The sequence below is a fragment of the Dipteris shenzhenensis genome, chromosome 31 (genome assembly GCF_047967505.1).
Source record: "Dipteris shenzhenensis isolate YYH24624 ecotype China chromosome 31, Dip_SZ_1.0, whole genome shotgun sequence".
In the NCBI taxonomy this organism is placed as follows: domain Eukaryota; kingdom Viridiplantae; phylum Streptophyta; class Polypodiopsida; order Gleicheniales; family Dipteridaceae; genus Dipteris; species Dipteris shenzhenensis.
In genome coordinates this window covers 34216745-34243037 of record NC_141626.1, presented here as the reverse complement: position 1 = coordinate 34243037, position 26293 = coordinate 34216745, and the positions used below count along the sequence as shown (strand labels likewise).

The 26293-nt window shown below is 46.2% G+C and overlaps 1 protein-coding gene across 2 annotated transcripts in view; it reads left to right on the top strand.

Moving 5' to 3' along the window:
* The window catches only part of ABP1 (endoplasmic reticulum auxin binding protein 1), a 38469-nt gene extending 12773 nt beyond the window's left edge, over positions 1-25696 (top strand). The window contains exons 2-6 of one of the 2 annotated variants that reach the window (XR_015540450.1): positions 3077-3183; positions 8148-8351; positions 8500-8567; positions 24035-24262; positions 25473-25696. Coding sequence is in view for 1 of the 2 variants with exons in the window: in XM_087369746.1 (XP_087225872.1) it covers positions 3077-3183; positions 8148-8351; positions 8500-8567; positions 24035-24161 (506 nt within the window). In the remaining variant the exon portion in view is untranslated. Of the gene's footprint in view, positions 1-3076; positions 3184-8147; positions 8352-8499; positions 8568-24034; positions 24767-25472 lie in introns of those variants that run through there. The other variant, XM_087369746.1, reaches the window with a different exon arrangement.
* The last annotated feature ends 597 nt before the right edge of the window (positions 25697-26293 follow it).

Below are 26293 nucleotides of genomic sequence, written 5' to 3'. Positions count from 1 at the left end.
ACCCGGATCAAAATGGAAATCAATCCCCTTCGTGGCTCCATTATCAGGAGCCTCATCCGCATCATGTGATCTTGTTGTCTCATCATGAGAGGCATCGAATGAATCTGTGGCATCAACCAAATCCTCATCATCAGAGATCTCAACGATCATATTGAGCTTGGCTCAACCAGTATTCCACATCTTGCTAACATCCCGATCCTCAGGGGTCCATTTCTCCCCACACTTAAAGCATAAGTTTCCCTTTTTTTTGCTGTCCATTATGGCCCTGATATACTGCTTAATTTCTGATTTTTCATTTCCAGCAGTAGGCTTCGTTCCTGGCTTGGCATCTGATGGCGAGTCCTAGCAGGGCATTTTACTACCTGAAACAGTAGAGAGAGAGAGAGAGAGAGAGAGAGAGAGAGAGAGAGAGATAGAGAGTTTATTAAATTCTTCGAAAGATCAAAGGGTCTACGAGATTGAAAAGGCCAAATACAACGAGTTGAATGGGTGGAGCCTCTATACAAGCATTTGCATCCAAGAAAAGTACAACATAAACATATAACATTAGTACAAGATCTTTGAGCCCATGGAGAGGATGGTAGCTACGGTGTGGTGGCATTGTGGTGGTCCTCAATATGCTAGATGAGGTGTTGCCCTGGGCTATGACGAATAAAAACCATAATAGAGCGCTGACGTTGGCCAGTATGCATGCTCCACTATGGTCTTCTAATTGTGGCCTTGCATTGGACAAGTGCCAGTGGCACACCCATCAGCTGTGTCTCTGTTCTGGTGAACATGGAGGGAAGATTCCCGTGATTGATTTGTGCATCGACACGTTGAGGGAGCTAGTCTCCATTGACTCAGGGAGCATGAGCCGGCCTCTCCCATGTCTAGCAGACATATATGATAGCGCCAAACTGGACCTGTAGGCAATGGAGATTTGGCACACTGAGCATCCCTTTCACTCCTCCAGAGCGGGGTTTTTGCAACAGGGAGACAAGATAGAATGGCAGTTCTTCCAAACCATGGGTCCCCAAGTTTGCAGGGTCCTAGCTCTCCAACTGTTGAGACACGAGGGAGGTCAGATGCACTGGGACCCGCAAGATATCCTAGAGATGACTATTTCTTTTTACCGGCATGTCTTTAAGGTAGAGGAGGTGCTACAGCTTGGGAGGACATATGGGCCCACGGCTCTCTTTGGTAGGGAGAGCATTGGTGGTGGACTAGGTTCTTTGGCGATGGCTTGGTTCTTGCCTCTTTGCTGGCGCTTTCACAAGGGGGTGCATGAGGTAGTTGAGACGCTTAGTGCACAATTTCTTGTGGGCAGCCTCGGGCTATGGTCGCTTGGAAGATAATGATTTTTCCCCGATAGAGGGAGGCCTGGCTATCGTCGATCCAGAGATGCAAATCAGAGTCATGTTGGGGAAGCTTATTGTCAAGGGTTTGGCTCAAGGCTCTGAGCCTTGGAAGATCCTACTATAGTAGGGGCTTCTAAGGAACACACCTTGCATAGGCAGATAGTGGCAACAGTCTCACTAATAGATCTTAATGGAGGCCCCTCTCATAGGAAAGGGTTTGCCATTGATGTGCAGCTTAATGAGAGTGTGGAAGCACCTCTAAGGAACCTTTATTGGAGCCATCCCCCAAGGCAAAGATGAGTTCGAGCGACAACCCCCGGATGTTCGAGACCAGTAGGCTCATATGTTGGGTTAGCTCGTGGGCATAGTGGGACAATGCCCGACGAGATCCTTGGGGGCATGGAGTCAGCTCTCCTAACAGTCGGAGGAGAGACTGAGAGCACTCGCCCATTTTAGAAGTGCCTGCAATAGGATTCAAAAGGTCGAGTAGACCATCTATGGCGGCTTTGCGGGGGAGGGGCTTACCTAGACCCTAGATCCTAGTGTCTTTGCGGGAGGGGCTTGGCTAGACCCTAGATCCGGTAGACCCTCCACACTAGTTTGGGCAGTTCTCCAAGACGAGTTCCTCTTAGTGTTCTATGTATAGTATGACCAGGATGAGCCCTACCCAATTTGTTGAGTATCTGGGTGAGTGGGTTACTCCAACTGGAGTCAGAATGAGGGGACGGAGATCCATGGGGTCTTGGACTTGATGGAGTGGTAGAGGATTAGAGTGGTTGGCCGGTTGGGGAGGAGTTGGACCATCAACCCCAAACCCTGTCTCTATGGGCATGATTACTCTAGATGGCATCTTTGCTTATGCAAGGTTAGACCCTTGCGTGAGGTGCAATGGGATCCGGGCGACTAGTTATAGCCATCCAAGGTATGGCGCTCAAGCAGATGGCAAAGGTGGCCTTCTTCTCCTATGGTAGATGGCTTTAGTTTGGATGCATTGGTGTGGACTCCCAGCATTGGCTCGAGCAGCAAGGTGCCGCATGAGGTCCTTACCAAGCTCTAGGCCTGCCTCCGGACTAGTCTTTGCCTGAGGAAGATCGCTTATTGCTCTTGGCTGGCAGCTCATGACTGCTTCCCATAGGCAGATGAGGGTGCAACAGGGTCTGCCACTACTTGTGACGCCAAGGGCCTTGAGACAATAGCTCAATGCCTGTGAAGTTGCTCAAGGCCTCAGAGGATTTGGCAGTGCTCCCTCAGGATGGTGGCCAAGATGTGACATACCAGACGGAACATCACCTAGGGACAACATGCTTTCCACGTTGAGATGGTGTCTCCAGCCCACAGGATAGATGGTCTGAGTGTACTTTTTCTTTTGAATCATGTATTTAAATGTATAAATATGAAAGATGGTAGGAAAGCAATCATGATTTTAAAAGTGCACCATCTTTTGTTCAATTTGCTAATATTTTGGGGTGTTTCTCATGAGGTTTGAAAAGTTCTTCCTTGCCCTTTATTACACTTCTCTTTACAAGCTTCAGCATTCCTGTCAAAATGAATTTGATTTTAAAGTTTCTCATGTGTTGTAGAATGAGTGTTGTTTCTGTATGCAATTTGTGCAAGATTTAAAAGAAATATATGACGAGTTAAAGCTCGTGTGAATGGCATTGTATTCTTTATCTCTGTAAATAAGTTTTATTTTTCATTTTTGCAAAAGCAACAATAGGTGTTTTCTTTTCTGGCAGGACTCCCGGTGGTAAGGCATCTTAGTGGCATGTTTGAAGATAGCTTTGGAAGGCCTGGCTTATCCCATATGACTATTGCGGGGGCAACACACCATGGAATGAGAGAGGTAAAGTTGGGATCAAAGATAAAAATGTTATTTAGAGCTGACAGATTTGGGATATAGTCTCTCTTCATTGTATATAGGTTGAGCTGAAATATAATCGGGATATAGTCTTTCTTCACAAAATTTAATCATAGTAATGTCATTTGGTGGATTATATGAAAACTTTTCTTTTTAGTAATTAGCAATTAGATTCTGATAAATAGTGAACTTCAGGGCTGGATATCAAAATTCTTTTAAAATCACATTGAGAAATTCTCTCCTCACATTAGATATGTTTGTTCGTTGAAAAAGAGTACGAGTATTTTGAAGGTTCTTCCACGATAAAAATTAGTGATACATGTATTTTTCCATTTTTTGGTCACTCTGGGTGCGTCTTCATCTAGATTTAGTGGGGTCTGACAGGGTTGTGTGTGATAGGCATTAACTTCATGTCAAACAAACCTGAGTTGGGTTATTAATTTTGTTGAATTCCTGGAGGCATGATTGAATCCACGTGATGATATCTAAGGCATCTAATCTTTGTTGTTGTAATTGGGAGTGCCATGTGCCAATCCCCATCCTTTGCTGCTTTTCTCCCCCCTTTTTTGGCCTCCCCTTGATGCCTTGTAAGACATGGGCTTGGTCTTGTGCTGTCATCTGCACCTGCAAGCAGGTGTGGCATTGGCTATGGCCTTGTTTTTGAGGGCCAGACTTCACCTTTTATGTGCTACGGTTGGAATGATTTCCTCTTTGCTGATTTTGATGTTGCTGAGGATGATGCTGATGCTGATTTTGATTTTGTTGATGATGACCACTTTTCTGATATGATCTACCTCTGTTTCTGTCTTTGCCTCTACTTCTGTCTGAAGCTGTGAATGCCTGATCATTAGAATGACCTTTACGTGCTTGAATGGCCTGAGTCCTGAGTTCTTCACCAAGTAGAACTGACTGAAGTTCTTCCAGTGTTGGAATTTGCCGTTGGATGGCAATACTCTGGACTAGATTCTCATATCCTTCTCCTAGTCCATTCAGGATTACTTGAACCATTTCTGCGGGATTCATAGTCTCTCCTGCTGCTGCAAGTTGATTGTTGTAGTCTTTGATGCGGAGTACATAAGCATGCCTCAATCTGGCTGGTGATCTGCTTTCCCTAGTAGACCGTCTTCATCAACCTGTTCTGTAGATGACTGTGAAGTCGATGCTTCTATCTCCTGTGTAGGTGAGGTTTTCCATTCTGATTCCTCATCGAAGATTACATCTCTGGAGATAATGACTTTACGGTTGATGGGATCATACAATTTGTATGCTTTGCTTTCTTCACTGTAGCCAACTATGATGCATTTGCGTGACTTCGCATCCAATTTCCTGCGATGATCATCATGTATGTGGGCATATGCTATGCAACCAAATATGCGGAGATGCCCAATGCGTGGCTTGTGTCCAGTGAATGCTTCATAAGGAGTCATACCTTGTATCGGTTCGGTAGGAAGCCGATTAAGCAAGTAGTTAGCTGTAGCTATTGCTTCTGCCCAATACTGATTCGGAAGATGCTTTTCACTAAGCATTGCTCTAGCACTGTCTGCTAGAGTCCCATTCTTCCTTTCAGCTCTTGCATTTTGCTGAGGAGTATCTGCACATGTGAATTGTCTTCGAATGCCGTGATTTTTGCAAATGGTTTTGTGGAGGCTACTCTGCTCCTTCTTTAGTGAAGTTCAGGGTACCTCCCCCAAGAAAAGTACCTATGCTCGGACCTAGTATTTGTGCATCCATTGTAATATGCTTCATGGACATAAAGGAGCACATCCTGCAATTCTTGATGGCCCTCCGATTCCTGGGTTTGCTACAAACTTTGACATTATAGGCTCACAGCATATATATTTTGGCTTAGTACTCCATTCTACCACAATTTTTGCCTTAGTTCTCATGGAGGATGGAGATCCAGAGATGCGAGTGGTGGTTTAGGACCCACAGGACCCAGCTTCAATCTTTTTAGTAGATGGAGCAGAGTTTCATTAAGTGTAGAGGTGGCTGGCCTACCTTGTTAGTGTCTCAGTCTTCAGATGCAAACAGATTGGCACAAAGACTACGGGTGCTTCACAGGTGATAGATTGTGTTTCTCCTGCAAAGAGGGGGATAGAGGACAGCTTGCACCAACTACGAAGGCACCCCTCTCCCTAGCAAGGCCCATGACTGCAGCAATTGGGCAGATAGACTCAAAGTGAAAAGCGAAGTACATGGTAAAAAATGCTCAGTATAGCCTGTAGTAGGGAACACAGGAGACTTGCGAGGGAGTCAGGAACTGCAGGGCCTGTAGAGGACTCTTTGTCTATCAATGCCCCAATGTCAGATGCTTCACCACCAATAGATCCCCACACCAAGTTTCCGGAACACTGGTTGAAACCAACTACTACCCCCCCCCCCCCCCCCCCAATAGCTTTGGAAGGCCTGGCTTATCCCATACGACTATTGCGGGGGCAACACACCATGGAATGAGAGAGGTAAAGTTGGGATCAAAGATAAAAATGTTATTTAGAGCTGACAGATTTGGGATATAGTCTCTCTTCATTGTATATAGGTTGAGCTGAAATATAATCGGGATATAGTCTTTCTTCACAAAATTTAATCATAGTAATGTCATTTGGTGGATTATATGAAAACTTTTCTTTTTAGTAATTAGCAATTAGATTCTGATAAATAGTGAACTTCAGGGCTGGATATCAAAATTCTTTTAAAATCACATTGAGAAATTCTCTCCTCACATTAGATATGTTTGTTCGTTGAAAAAGAGTACGAGTATTTTGAAGGTTCTTCCACGATAAAAATTAGTGATACATGTATTTTTCCATTTTTTGGTCACTCTGGGTGCGTCTTCATCTAGATTTAGTGGGGTCTGACAGGGTTGTGTGTGATAGGCATTAACTTCATGTCAAACAAACCTGAGTTGGGTTATTAATTTTGTTGAATTCCTGGAGGCATGATTGAATCCACGTGATGATATCTAAGGCATCTAATCTTTGTTGTTGTAATGGGGGAGTGCCATGTGCCAATCCCCATCCTTTGCTGCTTTTCTCCCCCCTTTTTTGGCCTTCCCTTGATGCCTTGCAAGACATGGGCTTGGTCTTGTGCTGTCATCTGCACCTGCAAGCAGGTGTGGCATTGGCTATGGCCTTGTTTTTGAGGGCCAGACTTCACCTTTTATGTGCTAAGTGGTTTTGTGGAGGCTACTCTGCTCCTTCTTTAGTGAAGTTCAGGGTACCTTCCCCCGAGAAAAGTACCTATGCTCGGACCTAGTATTTGTGCATCCATTGTAATATGCTTCATGGACATAAAGGAGCACATCCTGCAATTCTTGATGGCCCTCCAATTCCTGGGTTTGCTACAAACTTTGACATTATAGGCTCACAGCATATATATTTTGGCTTAGTACTCCATTCTACCACAATTTTTGCCTTAGTTCTCATGGAGGATGGAGATCCAGAGATGCGAGTGGTGGTTTAGGACCCACAGGACCCAGCTTCAATCTTTTTAGTAGATGGAGCAGAGTTTCATTAAGTGTAGAGGTGGCTGGCCTACCTTGTTAGTGTCTCAGTCTTCAGATGCAAACAGATTGGCACAAAGACTACGGGTGCTTCACAGGTGATAGATTGTGTTTCTCCTGCAAAGAGGGGGATAGAGGACAGCTTGCACCAACTACGAAGGCACCCCTCTCCCTAGCAAGGCCCATGACTGCAGCAATTGGGCAGATAGACTCAAAGTGAAAAGCGAAGTACATGGTAAAAAATGCTCAGTATAGCCTGTAGTAGGGAACACAGGAGACTTGCGAGGGAGTCAGGAACTGCAGGGCCTGTAGAGGACTCTTTGTCTATCAATGCCCCAATGTCAGATGCTTCACCACCAATAGATCCCCACACCAAGTTTCCGGAACACTGGTTGAAACCAACTACCCCCCCCCCCCCCCCCCCCCCCCGCCCCCCCTTTCCCGATTATTGTCCTCCAGCTTTCCTCCAGGGACCACCCCCGTTTTCCTTCCTAGACCGATGACCAAGACTTCATCCTCTCTTTTGAAGAGCCCAGCTATCTTTTTGCCCCGGGAGGTTATTCACCCCCTCCCCTTCCTTGCTCCTTGGTGGGCTCCTTGGGTTGCTCTTGCACATATGAATGAGAGGTCCTTAACAGGTTCCTCTAACATGAATTCCTCTGCACCTTCATCGATAGCTAGCAGTTTTTTTTTGAGATGAAGCATTTGGTCCTGCAAACCTTCCAGTATCTAAAGCCCTGGAAACTTATGGGGGTCCCCACAACAATCTCACCCTCTGGACATCACAATTCTTACTCTCCGACAGTCAAGGGAGGGCAGGAGGGCGCGTTTAATGACAAAAATTCCCTATATTAGTTTCTTTTTGTGGCACTGCTCAGGCTTTTCTTTCTGTAAGATCTACAACGCCATGAACTATTTGTAACCTTGATTGGGTCTCAAAGACTGTATTTAATCTCTGTGGATGATAAAAAACAACAATAGCCCTTTGAAAGCATGCAGGTATTCTGATCCCCTGGGGCTTCTTAGAGGCTGCTTTTTGCTATAACACACTTTATTTTGGGTGAAATCCATTTGTCATTATATTACAAGAACAGAAAGGGACATCCAGTTACAAGTATCAAAATATGACAAAAAGGCAGCCTACACAATGGGACTTTCTTCCAGGTCACATTGTTTGCTATAACACACTCACACACCCCTTTGTGCTCCATACTTTCTACTTAAATTTTGTCACCATTTGAACATACTGTAGCTAGAATGTCACAACGTATTGAGGGGTGTGTGTGTGGGCTTTACACATTCTGATCATAGTATTGTTATTTACAAAATTTTGGCACCATTTGAGCAAACTGTTGCTAGAATATCACAATCCATGGAGATGTTTGTGTGATCTATGGATTTTTTGCTTCTCTTTTACTGCAATCTGAATCTTGCAGAGATGACCTTGCAGGTTGAAATTTGGCTTCAGACATTTGCTCCAGGGTCTGGGACACCAATTCATAGACATTCATGTGAGGAAGTATTTCTAACATTGAAGGGGAGAGGGTCTCTCTTCTTAGAAACTGCAAATGACAAGAAGTTTCCTGGGCAGCCAGACGAGTTTCATATTTCTACCAATACGACGTTTACAATCCCTGTTAACTCTGTCCATCAGGTGTGGCAGAAAGCCTCATTCAAAAGCCTGCTAGACATGTATTGAGGAGATGTATTTGAGCTTTTTCTATATAATGATCATTCGTAGACCTTTTTTCTTGTTTCTCCACTACTTGTGATATCAAGTCATTTTTCTTGTGACGTTGTAGGTTAAAAACACACATTTAGAAGAAGATTTGCAGTTGTTGGTGATCATATCACGGCCTCCAATCACAGTGTGAGTTTTTAATAGGTTTCGCCATCTGCTTTCCTTGTAGATTATTTTGTTTACTTTGTATATCGCAGCTCACCACATTGATCCTGTGTGTGCCGTCTGTGTGTCTTGTGATTATATCATGCCATCCTTTTGTTACTTTGTATATAACTTCTAGGAATAGTTTAAATGCTTCATATGTTACTCCTTTTTTTTCGGGTCAATGAGTGGCCATATGCCTATTTGAGAGAAGGGCATATGTTATGGTAAAAAGTATGAGGCATCTCATTCTATTGGGGAGTTGGCTCAAAAACTAATAACGTAAAAACAGATACTTCTATTCAACACAGTCACAAATGTCAGGGTATGGCCCAAAGTAACCAAAGGGAAGCTCCTGGTTGTACATGTCTTGGCCATGACGGTCAAAGAAACCTATGGAAATGCAAAAAGAAAGTATAAGAAAAGAGGAATCCTACTATACTAGCAATGGCCAAAGGGGGAGGATAGTGCCGAGTCATGTCATGTGCCCCTGGAGAGGAAAAGAAAGCTGTGAAGCTACATCCTGAGGAAAATATATTGTCATTCTCAGGCCAGTCTAGAAAGAAAGAAAGAAAGAAAAGAAATTTTATTAGAGTCTTCGGAAGACCAATGGGTCTATGAGACTGAAAGAAAACCTGATACAAATCACAGTAAGGGTGGAGCTACTGAAACGAGCATCATCACCCGTGCTGAATCCTAAGTCTGATCATACATAATCAAATACATCTGGATGTAACAATGAAAAGAAAAGGACTGGAGCAGAGCGGAATCCTCCGTATGTCATGTCCCCCTGGGTGGTGCATAGCCGGTGATGGGACGTTGGTGCCCGTCAAGGGGTGCCGTGCGACTCCGTCTCCTGGACGAGGCTCGACGCAAGACCAGAGCCACCGTGACTCCCGTGGGACGTATCCCGGGTCTAAACAATGACGGGAGGTCCCCAGAGTGATCTGTGTGTCCCCTCGATGTCTCGTGTGTAGTGCTGCGATCGTCAGATCGGGGTCTCTGTCACGTCGGCGGGTGCCGTGCGTCTCCGTCTCCTGGATGAGGCTCGACGCAAGACCAGAGCCACTGTGACTCCCGTGGGACGTATCCCGGGTCTAAACAATGACGGGAGGTCCCTAGAGTGATCTGTGTCCCCTCGATGTCTCGTGTGTCGTGCTGCGATCGTCGGATCGGGGTCTCTGTCACGTCGGCGGCTAGAGAATGGACGATCAATGTCACTCGATGGGAAGAACTCTGTGATCCTGCTCTGAGAGGTGTCTGATGATGTGGCCAAGCCCCGTCGCCTGAGTAAGTACTCTCTATGTCGGATTCCCTCGTGAATGAAGGCCGCAAGGCATCTCTGATCTAGGTAGGCGAGGAATTTGGAAAGGAGCCCAGAGCCGGTCTCTGAAGAGGCAGTGGTAGCGACCTCGGATCTCGTAGTACACTGGGCAATTGAAAATAAAATGCTTCTCCAACTCAACCTCCTGACAGTCGCACAATATGCATAAGCGATGTGATGATACCCGAAACTATCCGATGGAGATCCGTAGTGAGTGAGGCATATGAAGCTCAGTGTACCCCGGCGGTGGTGTGATGAATCCCTCCTCCGAAATGCGAAGACAGTAATCTTTGTAGAAACTCAGCTTCACTGGAAGCTCCCTCGGCTCCAACCAGGTCCTAAAGGTGTGTAGCTACAAGAGATCCTCTCGAATGACCTGGTTGGTATGTGGCCCAATCGGGATGGTGGGTGGGAGTACCGGAGGGGCATCTAAACTGTACTGAAAAGGAGGTATCCTATCGATGTGGAACCCTAGTCTCACAAATCATCTGTGAGTCCGTGCATACCAGCATCGCTCGTCTCCCTCTGCTGCCAACCTTATGGAGGAATTGAGAGCCAACCATGGCAACCTCTGTCTCCCTGATGTGCAGTCCCCATATGATCTAACCTGGTGTAGATATGTGATGGTGTAAAAGGTTGCATCTAGCTGGAGTGGAGAGGCACCAAACTCAGCCTGAATGATGTGATGTGGTACAGACGGTTTCCCTCGGATCATCCGTGAGAGCATGAGGATCTGCAAGCGCTCCACCCGTGTCCACTCTATCTCTGACATGTCAGGCCCCCAACAAGGGCTGCCATACATACCGGCTGGTCGAACCAAGGAGTTGAAGAGAAGAGCCTTGGTCCGAGGGTCTTGGAAGTGGGAGTGAAAGCACTGTCTTTCTAGCCGAGCCAGTGAGGCATATCCCCTACTCAGTCTGGCCTGCATCACTGGTCTCATTGTGAAGATCGGGCCAGAGAAGATGACCCCCAACAAGTAAGTGTATGAGGATACGATCTCAATTGGTGACCCACCCAAAGTAAAAGTAAACTGCTTCCGTTGCATGTTTGCTGGAGAGGTGTTAAAGATCATGACCTTGGTCTTGCCAAGGTTGACCTCCAAATCATGGGATAAACAAAAAGCCTGCAGTGCATCCAGGTTTCGCTGGAGCCCCTCGGGTGTGGACGACAAGAGTGCCATGTCATCTGCATAAAGAAGAATCCTGATGATGATCCCAGCAAGTGAGCAACCGGTCCCTCCGAACGTCCCTATGAAAGTCTCAAGCTCATCGATGTAGAGGCCAAATAGGGTTGGTGATAAGGGACAACCCTGTTTGACCCCTATGGTACTCAGGATCTCATCTGTCCAACCTGTGCCTGTACGAACTCGGCCTGAGACTCTCTCATACAGTGCCATGACTGCCCAGATGATCTCCTGATCAAATCCTAGTGTCTGTAGGCGTGTGATAAGACGAGCTCGAGTTACTATGTCAAAGGCTTTGCGGAAATCCACAAAGCAACAGTATACTCTCTCCTTCCGTGATCTGGCCTCCTCAGTGACACTCCTGAGTGTGAGTATGTGATTCATAGTCCCATGGTCTCGCTTGAAACCGGCCTGATCCTCTGCTCTAAGCCCTCTCATCTCTGCGAACAGGCTGACCGATGCATCCAATACAGCTGCATAGATCTTGGACATCACATGTCCAATCATGATAGTCCTGTAGTTACTCGGGTCCATGGGATCCCCTACCTTGTGGATGGGGGTGATGGTGTTGAGTGTCCAAGTGCGGGGGAAGCCAAGGCAAACAGCGTCATTAAATAGCTTTGCTAGGATCGGGGCTAACGTGTCGATCCCATATGCGATAAATTAAGTGCATAGCCCCTCGTGATCCTTAGCTCGGCCATTGTGTAGTTTCCATGTTGCGTCCTTGACTCCCCCTCTGGTGAACAACGTGCAAGTGGTGGGACGAGGTGTGTGTATGAGGTCTGGAGTGGGCTGGTGTGGGACATCATATAGATGGTGTGCATACGTGTGCTAGAATCTCGTGTCGGTGAGGGGTGATGGGGACCTACGCTCAAGGAATCTCCGCCAAAAATCCTTAGAGTTGTTGCTGTACAAGATGTGCAGCAGCTCCTCATTTTGACGAAGAAAAGCCTGCTTTTTCTGACGTACGAGACGTCGGTACTTGCGTACCGTGTCTATTGTGTTCGGGAGGTGACACTTGGTTTCAAGTCGGAGCTGTCGGCGATAAGCCTTGCACTCCGCATGGTACCAATTGTTGCAGGGTACAGAACCAAGAGGTGGTGGTCTAGTGGACCATGTGGTGTGGGGAAAGATTTGGAGGGCAGCCTCGTGGAGTGTGCGACTAATCAGGGCAGCACGGTCCTCTATGAGTGGTATGTGATCAATGTAGGTTAGGAGTCTGTTTAGGCGTCTAGAGTAGGCCGGTGACAGGCTGTGATCAAAGTGTATGTCGTGGTAGGTGTCGTGCTTCCCTTGTGGTGTGTGTGGTGTGGCTAAGCATGGGGTGGCGATAGTGAAGAATAGGTATATGTGATCAGCTCCTGGAGGGAGTGGTGCTACGGTGAAGTTAGTGATACATGAAGTGAAGGTAGGGGATCCCATGATGTAATCTACTACACTAGTGTCCCCCCCGTGTGGGAAGCAAGTAAAACCACCTGAGGAGGGCCATAGGTCGAGCCCGTTGTAGATGATGAGATCATGCATCCTGCCCAAATCAAGGAGCGCGTGTCCATATGGTGTAACAGGTCCCTGTCAGTCCGATGAGGTCCTAGTCATTCCTGCACCGTCTAGGTCCATGTCTGGAAGCATGATAGAGTCGTCTCGGAAGTCTAGGAGTGGTGCCTGTCGCGTACTCGTCCTGGCGTTGAAGTCCCCAACAAGGAGAACTTCCCCGTGGGCTCAAAGGTCTAGGATATCCTGATGTAAGGGTGCATATGGAGATGTCTCACCCTCTTCTCGTGCCACTTTAGCGAAGTGGGATGTGTCTGGCGGGAAGTAGCATATTGCTATGAAAAGGTCACGGGTGTCTGGGCGTCGGATCCGGATCCACATGAATCGGGAGTGTGCGTCCTTCCTCTCAATGGAGATGGCTCCAACGAGGGAAGATCTATATAATACTGCGACTCCGCGTGATCCTCGGACGACTCCTGTATCCCTCGTCTCATCCCTGAAGGCTGACTCCCATGTGTAGCCACTGACTATCAGTAGTGGACGCTCTGGGCTCTGGTGTGTCTCCGTGTAAAAGACTATGTCTCGTCCTGTATAAGACTCGGAGAAGTTTCCTGGGTCTGACCATAAGGTGCCATTACAATTCGAAATGGTGCAGTCTAGGGTCTCGAAAACCTGAGTCTCGTAGGCCCCGTCCCCCTAGGGGGTATGGGTGGGAGCCCGACGGGTGCCGGTCAACAACCTACCATGTCGGACCACGGCCCATTTCCCCTCCTTGCGGGCAACATCCCGTTGCTAAAGAAGAACTCGTCGCTCCTCAATCTGTAGTGGTGTCAAGTGCTTGTCCATGGACAGGGTGGGATGCTCTCGTAGAGAGGATCGGCGTCGGAGTGTCGCTAGACGAGCATGTGAATCTCTGAAGCGAATGACTAGGGGCTGCTCTCGGTTGGGATCTCTTCCAACATGCCATGCTCCCTCTATGCCATGGTCGGGGACCCCCATGGTGGCGGTCACAAAGGTAATCGCCTCCTCCATGGGCGGTCGTAGTGGTGCTGGTGCTGTCTCGCGTGATCCCTCGTATCCGGATGTTGAGGGCCTTCGAAGCCCTCTGCTACTGCTCTTGTATGGCGGCTGAAACGGTTGCCTTTGCGGGATCCCGTTTTGCCACGTCCACCCATCTAGTCGTCTCTGCTATAGGCGACTGTATCGTGGCTATCTGTGCCTCCATCTCTGTGACTGGGGTCCCTCTAGGCGTCGCTCTGAGGATCCCGAGCTCCTCTCGAAGCTGTGTGATGTCATGTCTGAGTCCCTGGATAAAAGGGTGCCCTGCTCGTGTATAATGCGGGCCTGCTCCTGGGTGTATCGGGCCTACTCCTGGGTGTAATGTGTCAGCTCTGCCTGACGGGCCCGGATGCTATGTATCTCAGCCAAAAGGGAGTCCCAAGCATCTGGCGGGGGCCTAAGATGTCCTGGTCCAGGTGGGAACTGGATCTCGAGAGGGGTTGGAATGAAGGCGGGCTGCTAAGGTTGTACTGAGGGTGGGGACAGGAGTAGCGAGGTCGGACGAGGTGATGAAGGGTGGCTGACTGAGAGGTAGAGGTGATACGAGGGGAAAGTACTGTGGAGCCGTGGCGGATGGGGCGAGTGGTGAGGCTACTGGAGAGGGGACCTGTGATGATGATGCAAGAGAGGGGGAGGAGAGAGGTGGCGTAGATGATGAGGCGGATGATGGTGGTGAAATAGTGGTGGTAACCATAGAGGTCGAGGATGTGATGAGCGGCATGGGCTTTGGGTGGGTCCCAAAAACCACGTAAGACTGAGAATCTTGCATATGGTGAGCCTTTCAAAAGTTCATGCGATGAGACTCCCAATAAGCTGCCAAAGTGGATCCAAACTTTCCAATTGAGGTAGGAGGCTCAGGCAAACATCCTGATGGAAGCTCCTTGGGCTTGGCCCCAAGGCTAAAAAAGGAGTCAAAAGCCTGTACAGCTTCAGGCTCTGATGGATCTATGAATCTCCAACAAACCAGCCTTTCTCAAGAGCTGTTGTAGACACACCTTCTTGCAGAAAACGGACAGTTGTAGTGGGGAGGAGGCACAAGAGAACATAGTTTTTTTCTTGGAAATTTGGAAGAAAAAGCTGATGGTTTTGCTTTTACTATTGAGGTGTGCCAAAGTGCATTCTTGCTTGGCACATCTCCAAATCCTTGTTCTGGCAAGCAATTACAAGGCTTGTTCAAAGAGACCTGCTCTTCATTATCAAATGAAGCTAGCTTGCCACATTTGTGAAGGTCACTCAAATCCGGGAGGATCAGATTCATTTTGGGCTTTGTAATCCCAATGACGGTGCCTTGGCTTCATGGGATGGAGAATAATTTGTTGCAGCAAATTTTCCAGATCCATGAGAGTCGCTTGCAGTTGATGACTGAGATTCAAAGCCGAAACAAAACATTGGAGTCTACAAATGCAGCTCTCAGACACAGATAACAAGCTTAGATATCTACTTTGCAAGCATTGTGTACCATGTACAAGTCTGGCTGCCAGCAGTACAAGGCCAAATATAAGGAGTTGTGTGACATCATAGAAACAAAGAAGATGAAGCGAAGCACAGCCCTGTGACACTGCCCTCTACGGTGCTGGCACCATGAAAAGAACTTGTGTTGTTTCCTTTTTTTCCAACAAGAATCTTCCCCTGGACAATGGCAATGGTTTTGCATCTCTCTGAGCATCATGGATATATGCAGTACACTTGTCTTGTCTTTAACTATTATTTTGTTTCTATTGTAGGCTGTTCAACAGTTTGAAAGGCCATTGAACACTTTATTGATTTTTACATACCCTTGTGTTTATTCTTTATCACAAAACAGTGAGAGAGCTGGGCGTAGATACAATCTGGTCCCTTTGCAATGTATCATCATCTTTTGTAAGGCACCAATGTGTGAACTCAAGGAATCGCAGTATTCACACAATTTCAAAAATAGAGCAGACCAGAAGACTGAAGTTTTATTTCAAAGTAGGACTTTTACAAGAGAATGACGTTCCAATCAGAAGGGACAATTCCAATGAAGAAGTAAAAAGTACTGCCTACCCACTTCCATGCTCTGCTTCCAAAATTCCATGTGAGTATAAACCACTGGTATAGAATCTTGATCTGGTGGAAGCAGAATCTTTATCTCGTCTCAATATCAATCTCAATCTCGATGTGAGTCGTCTTGGTCTCAATCTTGGTCTCTCACATTGAAATTCAGCCTCTCCAAAACTATGGAAAAATTTTAAGACGGTGATAAGAAAAAAAAAGGAAAGACAACCAGGAATTATGTACTTCACCATGTCAGATAGCTGAGACTTCAAAGGGATCAGCTGCAATGTGGGCTCGTAGATGATGAGCTTATGAACCAGATTCTAGAGTACGTGTCTTTGTAATAGGCACCGAGACAAACCCCACAAAAAAAACTGACTGAACATGGATCACACAGACTCAAAGAGAGACAAAAGACTACACAGCCCGAAATAGATTGAACTTAGAACTGAACTTCCCCCCAAAACTCAGAAAACAGTCAGCCTCAGAATACTATGAACCCACAGCCCACATGAAGGCTATCTTCGTGACTCTTCAAGATATCAACCCACAAGCTAACCTTATCATATCTTTCCCAAGATCATCATCGAGCACTAGCAATGATGCAGCCCGCCATCTCTGGAGATTCTACCAGTTGAGGTCTCTGCAGCAACACCCGGCACCCACCTGTGGCCAAAGGCCTCACTATTTCCAGCTTTGAAGCAACTGAGTGCTCACACCACAACTAGCCAACCCGTGCGCACATTGCAGTACCCTCTTACTCATACACAACCTCCGTCCAAGGACCTCCAGCCAGCAGAAATGATGCCACAGCCATATAGCTCCTTCCAAAGCAAACTGCCCGCATAGTCATCCTCCTCAAATCCAGCAGCTCCCAATAAGAGCAATAGCCAATGCTCTCCATGCTAGTCTGCTACAGCTCGTCGCTCATCTCCACCTTCACGACTTCTCTCATGCTCATAGAGCTCATGGAGCTCACGCCTCTTCAAGGTCCTTCAGCCTATGTAGGAGCGACGCCTTCCCCATGAAACCAAGAAGCGCATGGTGCATACTCTCTGTCGCTCACAGGCCTCTGCGTCGCTCTTAACCTCCAGCCAGCAGAAGCATCTCAAGCAACTACCATAGAGTTTGCTACAAGACTCCAGCCAAGAGCCAATTGTGCCATAAAGTTCGTCAACATGAAGCACCTGGAGCCCATCTACTCCAAGTTCCTCCAGTCGAAATCCCAGACCTGTCACATACACAGTCACCACCACAACTTCCCTAGCTCACAAAGCTCTCCTTGTCAACACACACGATGTCTTCATGCACAGGTTTCAGCAGCCTGCTCACGCAGGTTTCAGCAGCCTGCTCACGCACGACCTCCCATCAACTGCGAGCCTCTCCCACCTTTCTGATCGTTCCACCTTTATTTCTTAGAGCCCCTACCTACGTAGATTCTTCCAGTGTAAAACCGAATGTGCTCCTAGCCGCCATCTCCACGTAGCTCCAGCTCACAGCCTAGAAGCTCCCCTTTATCCATCACGTAGCCACCTTGCATGTGCAGGATGCCTTCCCAATCAGTCCAGCCACCTAATTTGCCACCTCATTAGTGACATTTTACCACTCTAAAGACATTTCCCCCAAATCACATTAAATGCACATTTTGGACCTTTAGTCACACAATTCCCACACACATTAGCATGTACATTAAAGCTTGCATGCAACCCCATACACACACATGAAAAGCCCTTTGACATGGACACCATAACATATCAAATTCCTGTAACATGCAAGTGCACATTGACTCAGGAAAATATAAAAAAACCCTTCATGACTTGACTTTACATGACCCCAAAAACATTTCGCTTGATCACACACTAGACACCCTTGGTCTGGAAGTCTGGTACAACCACATTGCATTTCATCATTTCCCATGAAGTCCCTGCAAAACATACTTTATTATCTCAAAAAACTATGCATCAGTCCATCATGCTTGTGAAAGAAAAATCCACAAATGCCAAAAGCCCGCACCTACCCTAGATGTGTACAACCATGTGCCTACCCACAACTATTTACAGTGCTCAAAAACTTGATACAGATTTTGTCCTATCAATGGAAAAATTGCCAAAACCGCCCAAATACAACCTGTTTTCCCAAAATGATTTTTTTTCCAAAATAGACCTGCCATCGATTATAGGGGATGGGGATAGTGAAATAAAAAATGATATATACATACATACATACATACATACACAAATACAAACATATGTGTGTTTGTGTGTGTATGTATAGAAAGAAAGAAAGAAAGAAAGAAAGATGTATTATGTCCTCGGGATACGGGCCTATGGGACACAAAACACACCAAAAAGATAAACACTAAACATGAGTTATAGATTGAGAGTCTCTTGTGATTGTGTATAACACTCGCTCACAAAGTTATTATAGGTTACCTACGGTCTACTATAAAAGATAATCGGCCTGCATTACATCAGTTTAAGACAAAGACTCCTTAGGTTTGGATTTGAAATCTCTGGTTAGTGCTTTTCCATCTCTGTAGACAGCCCATTTTCCTTCCCTTCGAGCATCCTTTACTTTAGTCAATTTAGTGGCCTTCAGTTTGAGCTGATTTGGGGTGAGCTCCTCTGCTATCCATACTATGGTACCTTTCAACTTATTGGTTTGCTTGAGAATCTTGCTTCTTTTCATCTTGTCCTGGAAGCATACTTTGGCTTGTGTCCCCTCCTGCAATACAGCTATTACATCTTCAGCTTCCCACTCTATTTGTTGGACTCTTTCCATGATATTTTCCAGCTTTTCCTTTTGACTTCCTTCAAACCAGCCCTCTTGTAACCCCCCTATGCGTATGAATCGTGCATTAACCACTCTCTTTTCCTATTCTTGTACTTCTTCATATACATCCAATGTGTTGAGTTTATTGTTCAATGTTGCTGTAATTTCTTGTTTCACTGACTGGAGTTGAGTTGTAAATAAGTCCTAGACTGCAGTCACCATCTGTGGTGTGGGCACTGCTGTATTGTGTATTTGCAATACTTCATGGATGATTTCTTGCTTCTCTTGTCCTTCCCAGGCAATTGTTTTCCTCTCTAGAGCTGCAAGTCTGAGCTTGAGCTCACGGATTTCCTGCTGTAGATAATAAATATGTTCTTGTGGGTCTATCATGCTCACCATTCTTTTATGCTGTAGATGATTCTTCTCAAATGGGGAAGGCGTCTTTGCAAACATGTAGGGGGGAGGCGAAGGGAGAGCTGCCATGGAGGAGTTTGAGGCTTTTGTCGGGGTGGAGGTAGAAGTCTTGACCTCGGAGAAGGCCATAGGCGTCTTGGCGTCCCCATCCATGTGGCGGCTTGCATGTATTTAGGTGTCCCTTTCTGTAACTAACTCTCAGGGCTGGGTTGGAGGCTCAGCCCAAACCATGGGTCTACGCTTCTCTTTGTTGAAGCTGCTCGACGATGTGCTGAACAGTGCCCTAAACGACGAGCTAACGCCTGAGCAATGATCAATGAACTAAGGTGTGCCGTGAGCAAAGAACGGCATTGCGTGACGAAGCTACGAACGACACTGACGAATGATGCTGACGCTGGGGAGCAATGAGCGCTGAGGGAGACTGACGAACGCGAGAGAGAGAGAGAGAGACGTCCGCAGAATGCCTCACAAGCCTATGGGACAAAGTACATCAAGAGAAGAAACTAATACAAGCCTCTGTGGGCTGAAGCAAAGGGTGTGCTAGGGCCCTATCCTAATTTAAAGAGCTTAAGAGCTCGAACTCAAAACCGAATACTGAAAACTAAGACTTAAAATCCGAAACTTGGTGCTGTGGTTGCTCTCCGATGGGCTGCAAAGATGTCTTGGATGTGTGTCTGTCGAGCTATTTGTCCCTGTGGTAGAGGATTTGGTCTCCTCGACCTATATATCTGATGGGCTATGTCAAGAATGACGCCTCGTCATCACTGGCGTTCTTTTCTGAGGAGAGCTGAGATAGACCAGACCTTGATCGTGCATGCTTTGGTCACTCTATGTGTCGTGTGTGATGTCTGCGTCTCTAGCTCGACAGGGTCGTATCGTCTCTCCCCGTTGATCCACGCTGCCCTCATGCTAGCTAGCTCCTCCTCCTCCACCCCACTATGTCCTGGAGCTAATGGGATGAGACCCGCATTTGCCCAATGGCAATTCTCAGTGCATATGAGACTTCTGTGTCCTCTAGGTACTGGGGGCTGATGATGAGTTCATCCTTCAATACTCTCAAGAAGTGGTCATGATAGAAGTGGATCTTGGTAGGAAACTAGGCCCCCCCCCCGGCGAAGTCCAAGACTTGTGGAGCTGGAGGAGATGTCACCGTATGATACGGTTAATCTCATCTCGTGGAGTCAAATTGGGTGGTGTATTCATGCTATATTGAAAGTGGGAACTGGGTCCATGTGAATATCCTGACTAGCAAACCATGTGGATACGCATGCATACGATGCTGTGCTGACCCATCTCTTTGCTAACCATCTGGATGACACTAGTACCCCAGCCTCAACAATCTCTAGTTGGGTAAGGTCCAAACTCTGTGGAGGAATGCCACTGATTGAAAGATGACCTCAATCTGGAGTGGTGTCATGGCAAACTTTATTTGTACTATCTGATGGGGGATTGAGGGCTTACTCTGAATCATCCTAGACCCCATAATCATTTGTTGCCACTCAAATCTCCTCCAATCTATTGCCGAGTGATCACTTCCTCATAAAGGTGATGTATACATGGCAATCGGCCTCACTAGGGTGTCAAAAAGCCAGCTCTTCGTGGGCAGATTGTGAAAGCACTGGCTCTCTAGTTAGGCCAAAGCTCCTTGTCCTTGTGTGAGTCGTGCATTGGCTGCAGGGACCATTGGGAAAACTAACCCTATGAAGACTGCCCCCAAGTATGTGTAAGACTGCACTATCTTCACTAGCTCACCTCGGTAAGTGAAGCTATGTCAGTGTAGTACTGCGTGTGAGGTGTTGAAGATCACAACCTTGGCCTTCCCAAGGTTAACTGTCAAATCTCTCTCTCTCTCTCTCTCTCTCTCTCTCTCTCTCTCTCTCTCTCTCGCCATGCTGCCTCCCTGCTCTCCTTGGAGCTGCTCCCCTGCTCCCCGCCTAGCTGCCCCTCCTCTCCACGCCGCGCCCACTGCTGCTCCCCGCCCTGTTGCTCCTCCTCTCCAAGCCGCGCCACACCTTGCTGCCTCGCCACATCACGCTCGAGCTCCAGCTCCCCCCTGCCATGCTGCGACCTTCCACTATGCCCTAGCTCCCCGCCTCTCTGGACTGCTTCAACCTGCTCGCCCAGCCAGCCAACTCGCTAGTGCACTCCCTCCCCCCCCGTATGCTCCTCTGTTGCTGCTGCTGTCGTTGCTGCGTGCACCCCCCCACACGCTGTCGCGCTGCCCCCCTCCACGCACCGCTTACCTGCTCTCTTCCCCACTCTCGCTTGCTGTCCCACCTCGACATTGCTGTTGCTGCTGCTGCACCACTGTTCGCCACACTGCCCGCCTTTGCTGCACCTTGACCCGCCACGGAGGCCCATAGCACCTAGTTGTTGCTTGCAAAGAAACCTTGGGCTGCAAGACCCCAAGGTTAGCTGGGTAGACAGCCCCCCGCCCCCCCGCCTCATCCCTTATAATCTACGCCTAGCAGCTCATCAAGAAGCCTATCTAAAAATATCAGACCAAGAAGTGGTGACACTACGGGGACAAAGGAGAGCTCACCAGACCAGAAAACAAGGGGTGACAAGGACCGGAAGTACAGCCTCATTTGGACGAAGGCGGAGAAAATAGAAGACCCGAACACCAAGGCCTGCATGTCAACACTCAAGGAGATATGCAAGATGCAAGACACATAAATCGAAGGCCTATGCAAGAAGCTGAGAGAGAATAGAGAAGAAGAGCTCTCAAACATTCGAGCCCAAATGCAAGATGAAATGGCAAGAAGAGATGCAAAACAAATGGGTATGTGAGAAAGGTAAAATGATGCAGGACATTACCCGTGCTGCTTTGGGTGGAAAAAACAACAATTTGACATAAAAAATTGAGACATTGGAAGCCCATGTTGATGCCCTCCGAAATGAGAATGACAAACTGAAAGCAAGTGCTCATTGGGAAGAAGGGGAGTTTCAGCCACCTTTTAACGAGGAGCTGAACACCATTAAAGAGCAAATGCAGCAAACCATTAAAGAGCGAATGCAGCAACTCAGGAATGCGAAGGGAACGTCAGAGGAAGGGTACAAGATCTTTAATATGCTGAAATCAGAGAATGAACAACTCAAAAAGGAAATGGCAGCTTTGCAAACAACGGTACAAGGGAAACATGCCGAGTTCATGCAACAAATCACGAAGGGGACAGCAGATATGCTTGCATGGAAAGATGTACTAAAGAAAGACACAACACCAAAGAAAAGGGAGATCATTTCTGAAACAACTGAGGAAGAAAAACGACGGGACAGCAAGAGTCTAAATGTGCTGGTCAGGGGCCTAATAGTAGGTGATAACCCCATGGCAAACACCAAAATCCTCTTTGACAAAATGGGAATAAACCTCACTTGTGAATCAGCCTAGAGAGTGGGTAAAACAGATGCCCCGACGAGGCCTTTGGTGGTAAAGCTGCAAACAGCCACAGATAGATCTACCCTTATGAGTACACGGGCAGCACTGAAGGGGACCAGGATCTTTCTAGACGAAGATCTCACACTCCTACAACAGGAGCACAGAAGGGAAGGGATGGTACGTGTGATGGCTGCAAGGCAAGAGGGGAAATGGGCAGTTTACAGAGATGGTAGGGTGATACAATGGTAGTAGTACTCCAAGTAGGTGGGAAACCGTGGCATACAACCTGGTTGAACATATGCACTAAAATTGGAGCGAGGACCTTCTACCCATATGTGAAATGCTCAGTCCATAGCCCCTCATGATCTTGAGCTCTCCGGTTATGGAGCTAACGGATTGTGCAGTGAACAAATAACAAGTATTGGGCCTGGGCATAGAGGACATATTAGGTGGTGCCTACATGAGGATGTCATAGACTGAGCTCACATATGTGTGCCAGACATCTGGATCTATGATGGGAATAGGTGGCTTCCCCTCAGATAGTGAATGAGATTTGGCTGACATGAGGTCTCACATCCTTGTCCTCCTTTTCATTGGGATAGTGGGTTATACCGGCAAGGGAGATGTTATAGGGAAATCTAGGGAGATTATGAAGCCATGGTACATCTAAAGTGACCATGTCACCTGTAGTACATGTGAAGTGACTAGGTGACTTCTTGTACATCTGAAGTGACTAGGCTACTTGTGCATTTAAGGTGTCCAGGTGATCTCTTGTACATTTGAGGTGACGAGGCGACCTTTGGTATAGCTAAGGTGGCCAAGAATCCCATGGTACAATGGTGGTGATGAGGATGGCTACGGTGACCAAGAGATGACAAGATGTAGATGTTGGCATCAGAGGTTGGTATATTGTATCCAAAGAGGTGGAAGATGGATGGCTACGATGATCAAGAGATGACAAGATGTAGATGTTGGCATCAGAGGTTGGTATATTGTATCCAAAGAGGTGGACGATGTATTCTTGATGTAGCCGTTGATGAAGCATGTACAAGTCTCTTATGATATGAAGATGGGCTCAGGGCATATTATATGGGTAGTTACAGAATTTAAGAATATGGAAGTTTACCTGTGTGACTGAAGAGGTGGAAGATGTATTCCTGATGATGTATTCCTGATGTAGGTATTCATGAAGGATGTACAGTATCTTATGATATGAATATGTGCTCAGGACATATGATATGGGTAGTTATAGAATTTTTAGGAATATGAAAGTCTACCTGTGTGACTGCAGAGGACTTCACAACTAGCAAAAATTAAAATCTACTGTCCCTGGTATGAGTTTCAAAATCTGTATTAAAAGTTTAAAGTCTTGTCTTAGTATATTTGCTATCTTGTTTAGAGTTTGTTCTCTCAAGATACGTAAAGTTGTCTCAAAATTACAAGGGGTGGGTGTGGTTGGTGATGGAGATGGACAATGTTTGTAAGAAAGTTCTGGGGTCTGATCTTGAAGGAGCATGGTTTGTCATGCAGTTTGAAATCTTTAGCAGGATTTTATAATGTCACCTTGGTTTATTATGGTTCTTTAAAGCCTTTTTTCTCTCAGGAACTTAAAGCAGTTTCATAATAACAAAGGTATAGGGGGCTTGCTGGGTGGTTGTAATGGGATGGAGATGGGCTGTGTTTGGGACTTTGGCAAATGGATCTTGAAGGAGCAGGAAAATTTTAGATTGTTGTTGTTATTAAAGACCTTACAAGGCATGAGTTAGAAATTGTCTGTTTTCTGATGCAATTTCCTGAAGACTTGTACCATTCAACAGGTTTGTCTACAAGGATTGGTTCACTCCCCACACAGCAGCAGTTTTGAAGTTTCCCTACCCATGGGATGCAGTCTGTCTTGAGAGTGAGCGAAGACAATCCCAGTCTATTAGTTTTGATGAATTGTGACAGTACAGATGACTTGAGGTGGACCTTCCTGAGCTTGCTCAATCATAGGGATGGGAAGAGACTCCTTCACCTTGCAAACTGGAAACAGTTCCAGGAAAAAAGTAAGCTTTCAAACTTCATTGACACAGATGTACGCTAGCACAGAGAATAGGAAATTCTAAGATGCGCACATAATGTCAGATTATTGCACTATTCTAGATGCATCTTTGAACTGAGATGTCAAGTAGACACGTGCAGAGGATATTCTAGGATAGGGCTAGAGTGAGGTATTCCACCCTGCTTGCCACTCTTTGTTGCTTCCTCTGCCTATCTGTTTTCCTATACAACATGGCAAATGCATCCATTTGCAGCAGCAGTGCCATGGCGATGTTAATGCAGAAAGAAGAGAAATGAGGAAAGCATTTAAATGAAACGCCACAACATTTGTAATATCGGTTCCACGGTTTTATTCCATAATCCATGAAATCTGCAAAGATTACGGCTGGGATATAAGCACATTTAAGAGACTGCACATAATCTTCCTTCTTACTTTCATTCTTCCTGGCTGAAGCAACTCTCTTACAAAGTAAGCCAATCTGCTCTACTTTATCATCTCAAGAAATAGATCAATCCATACCTTTACCTTTTCATTATTGGAAGTCTTTCTAGAACTTATCACAAATTTTGGGGTTGGGATAAAGCAACTAGATTAAATTGTATGGTTCACAATGGTTTCAATGACTCTCAAGCGCTGCACTCTTAATAAAAATGGAAAATAGGGTGCCTTACTGGTATGTTGTACATTGCACATGCTTTAGCAAAGCAGATATTAGATAGGTGGTTCCCAGTTCCTGTAAGTAGAAATTACAGCGAGGAGACTTAGTTAAGCCATAAAACTTTAAAAACGGTTCAATATCATTAACATTTCTGTATGATCTGTGCAGCATTTGATTTTCATTTCTGTTACAAGGTGCCGAGAGCTAGCTAGATATTCTTCAATTCTATCACAAAGGACTGTACGATCTCGAATGATTGTGTACTTTTGGTTCCCAGTCTGCTGCCTAGGCTCGTTGTTGGTGGTGTTCTTTTCTATCTAAAACGTGTGTGTGTGTGTGTCAAAGCATAGCAAGAAAAGCTTGTGGATACTTCCAGTACAGAGATTATGTTCACCCAAATTGCATGGAGGGCTGAATATTCTTAATATTCATGTGCACATTTTAGCTCACAAAGGCAAAATGATGCTTGAGTTTCTTCAAGATGATCAGCCTTGGGCTGCTATGATGCGCTCCTCGTTAACATCACTACTCCTGATTTTGGTTTTTGGCAACTAAGGCTGTGGGATTTTCTTTTGGGCTGCATTGAAGGCAAAATCAAAGGTTGTCCTATGGTTTCTCAAATGTTTCTAGATTGGAAGCATATTCTTTCACACTTGGCATGGAATGGAAGAGACTCTTTATAGGGTAACTCTTTGTGAGCTGAGAGCATCCATTGGTCATGGGTTTTTTCTCCTCCCTTGGCCTTGCAGGAGCCCCGACACTCTTATTTTCTTAATATAAAAGGGATTTCCAATGTCGCTGATATTATTAACGATGATGGCACTCTTCTATCCTTCCCCTTGGCTGTTGCAAAATATGGTTTGGGCATGCACTATCGTCTGGTATGGCAAGTCATTACTCGTATGGTTTAGTCATTTTAGCCAGTACTGCCTTTAGAAATTCAAGACAGGCTTTAAGATTTGACTCTTCTTCCTTTATACTTATCCATTCGTCCTTTGAAGCTGTCTCATATATCAATCTCTTCTTTATATAAATTTTTGTTATCACCACCCTGGGTGTCGGACAGGGCCTATCAGATTTGGGCATTGTACCGTCCACTCAAATGGTGGAGATAGAGATTGAAAGAGATTTGGCACTGCAAGGTTTCATAACGCCAACAGGTCTTTTTGTAACATGTTCTGTTGGGGGTTGTTCCATCTAGACAGCTTTTATCATACAGGCGTATTACTCCAACTAACTGTTGTCGGTGTTCAGTGCATCAACAACCATACCATCTTTATGTAGCTTCACCAAAGTCCCAAAGTTGAGGTGTCCAAACCTCTCATGCCGCAAATCCATGGTAAAAGAATCAATAGTGAAGGCATCTACATCTGCAAG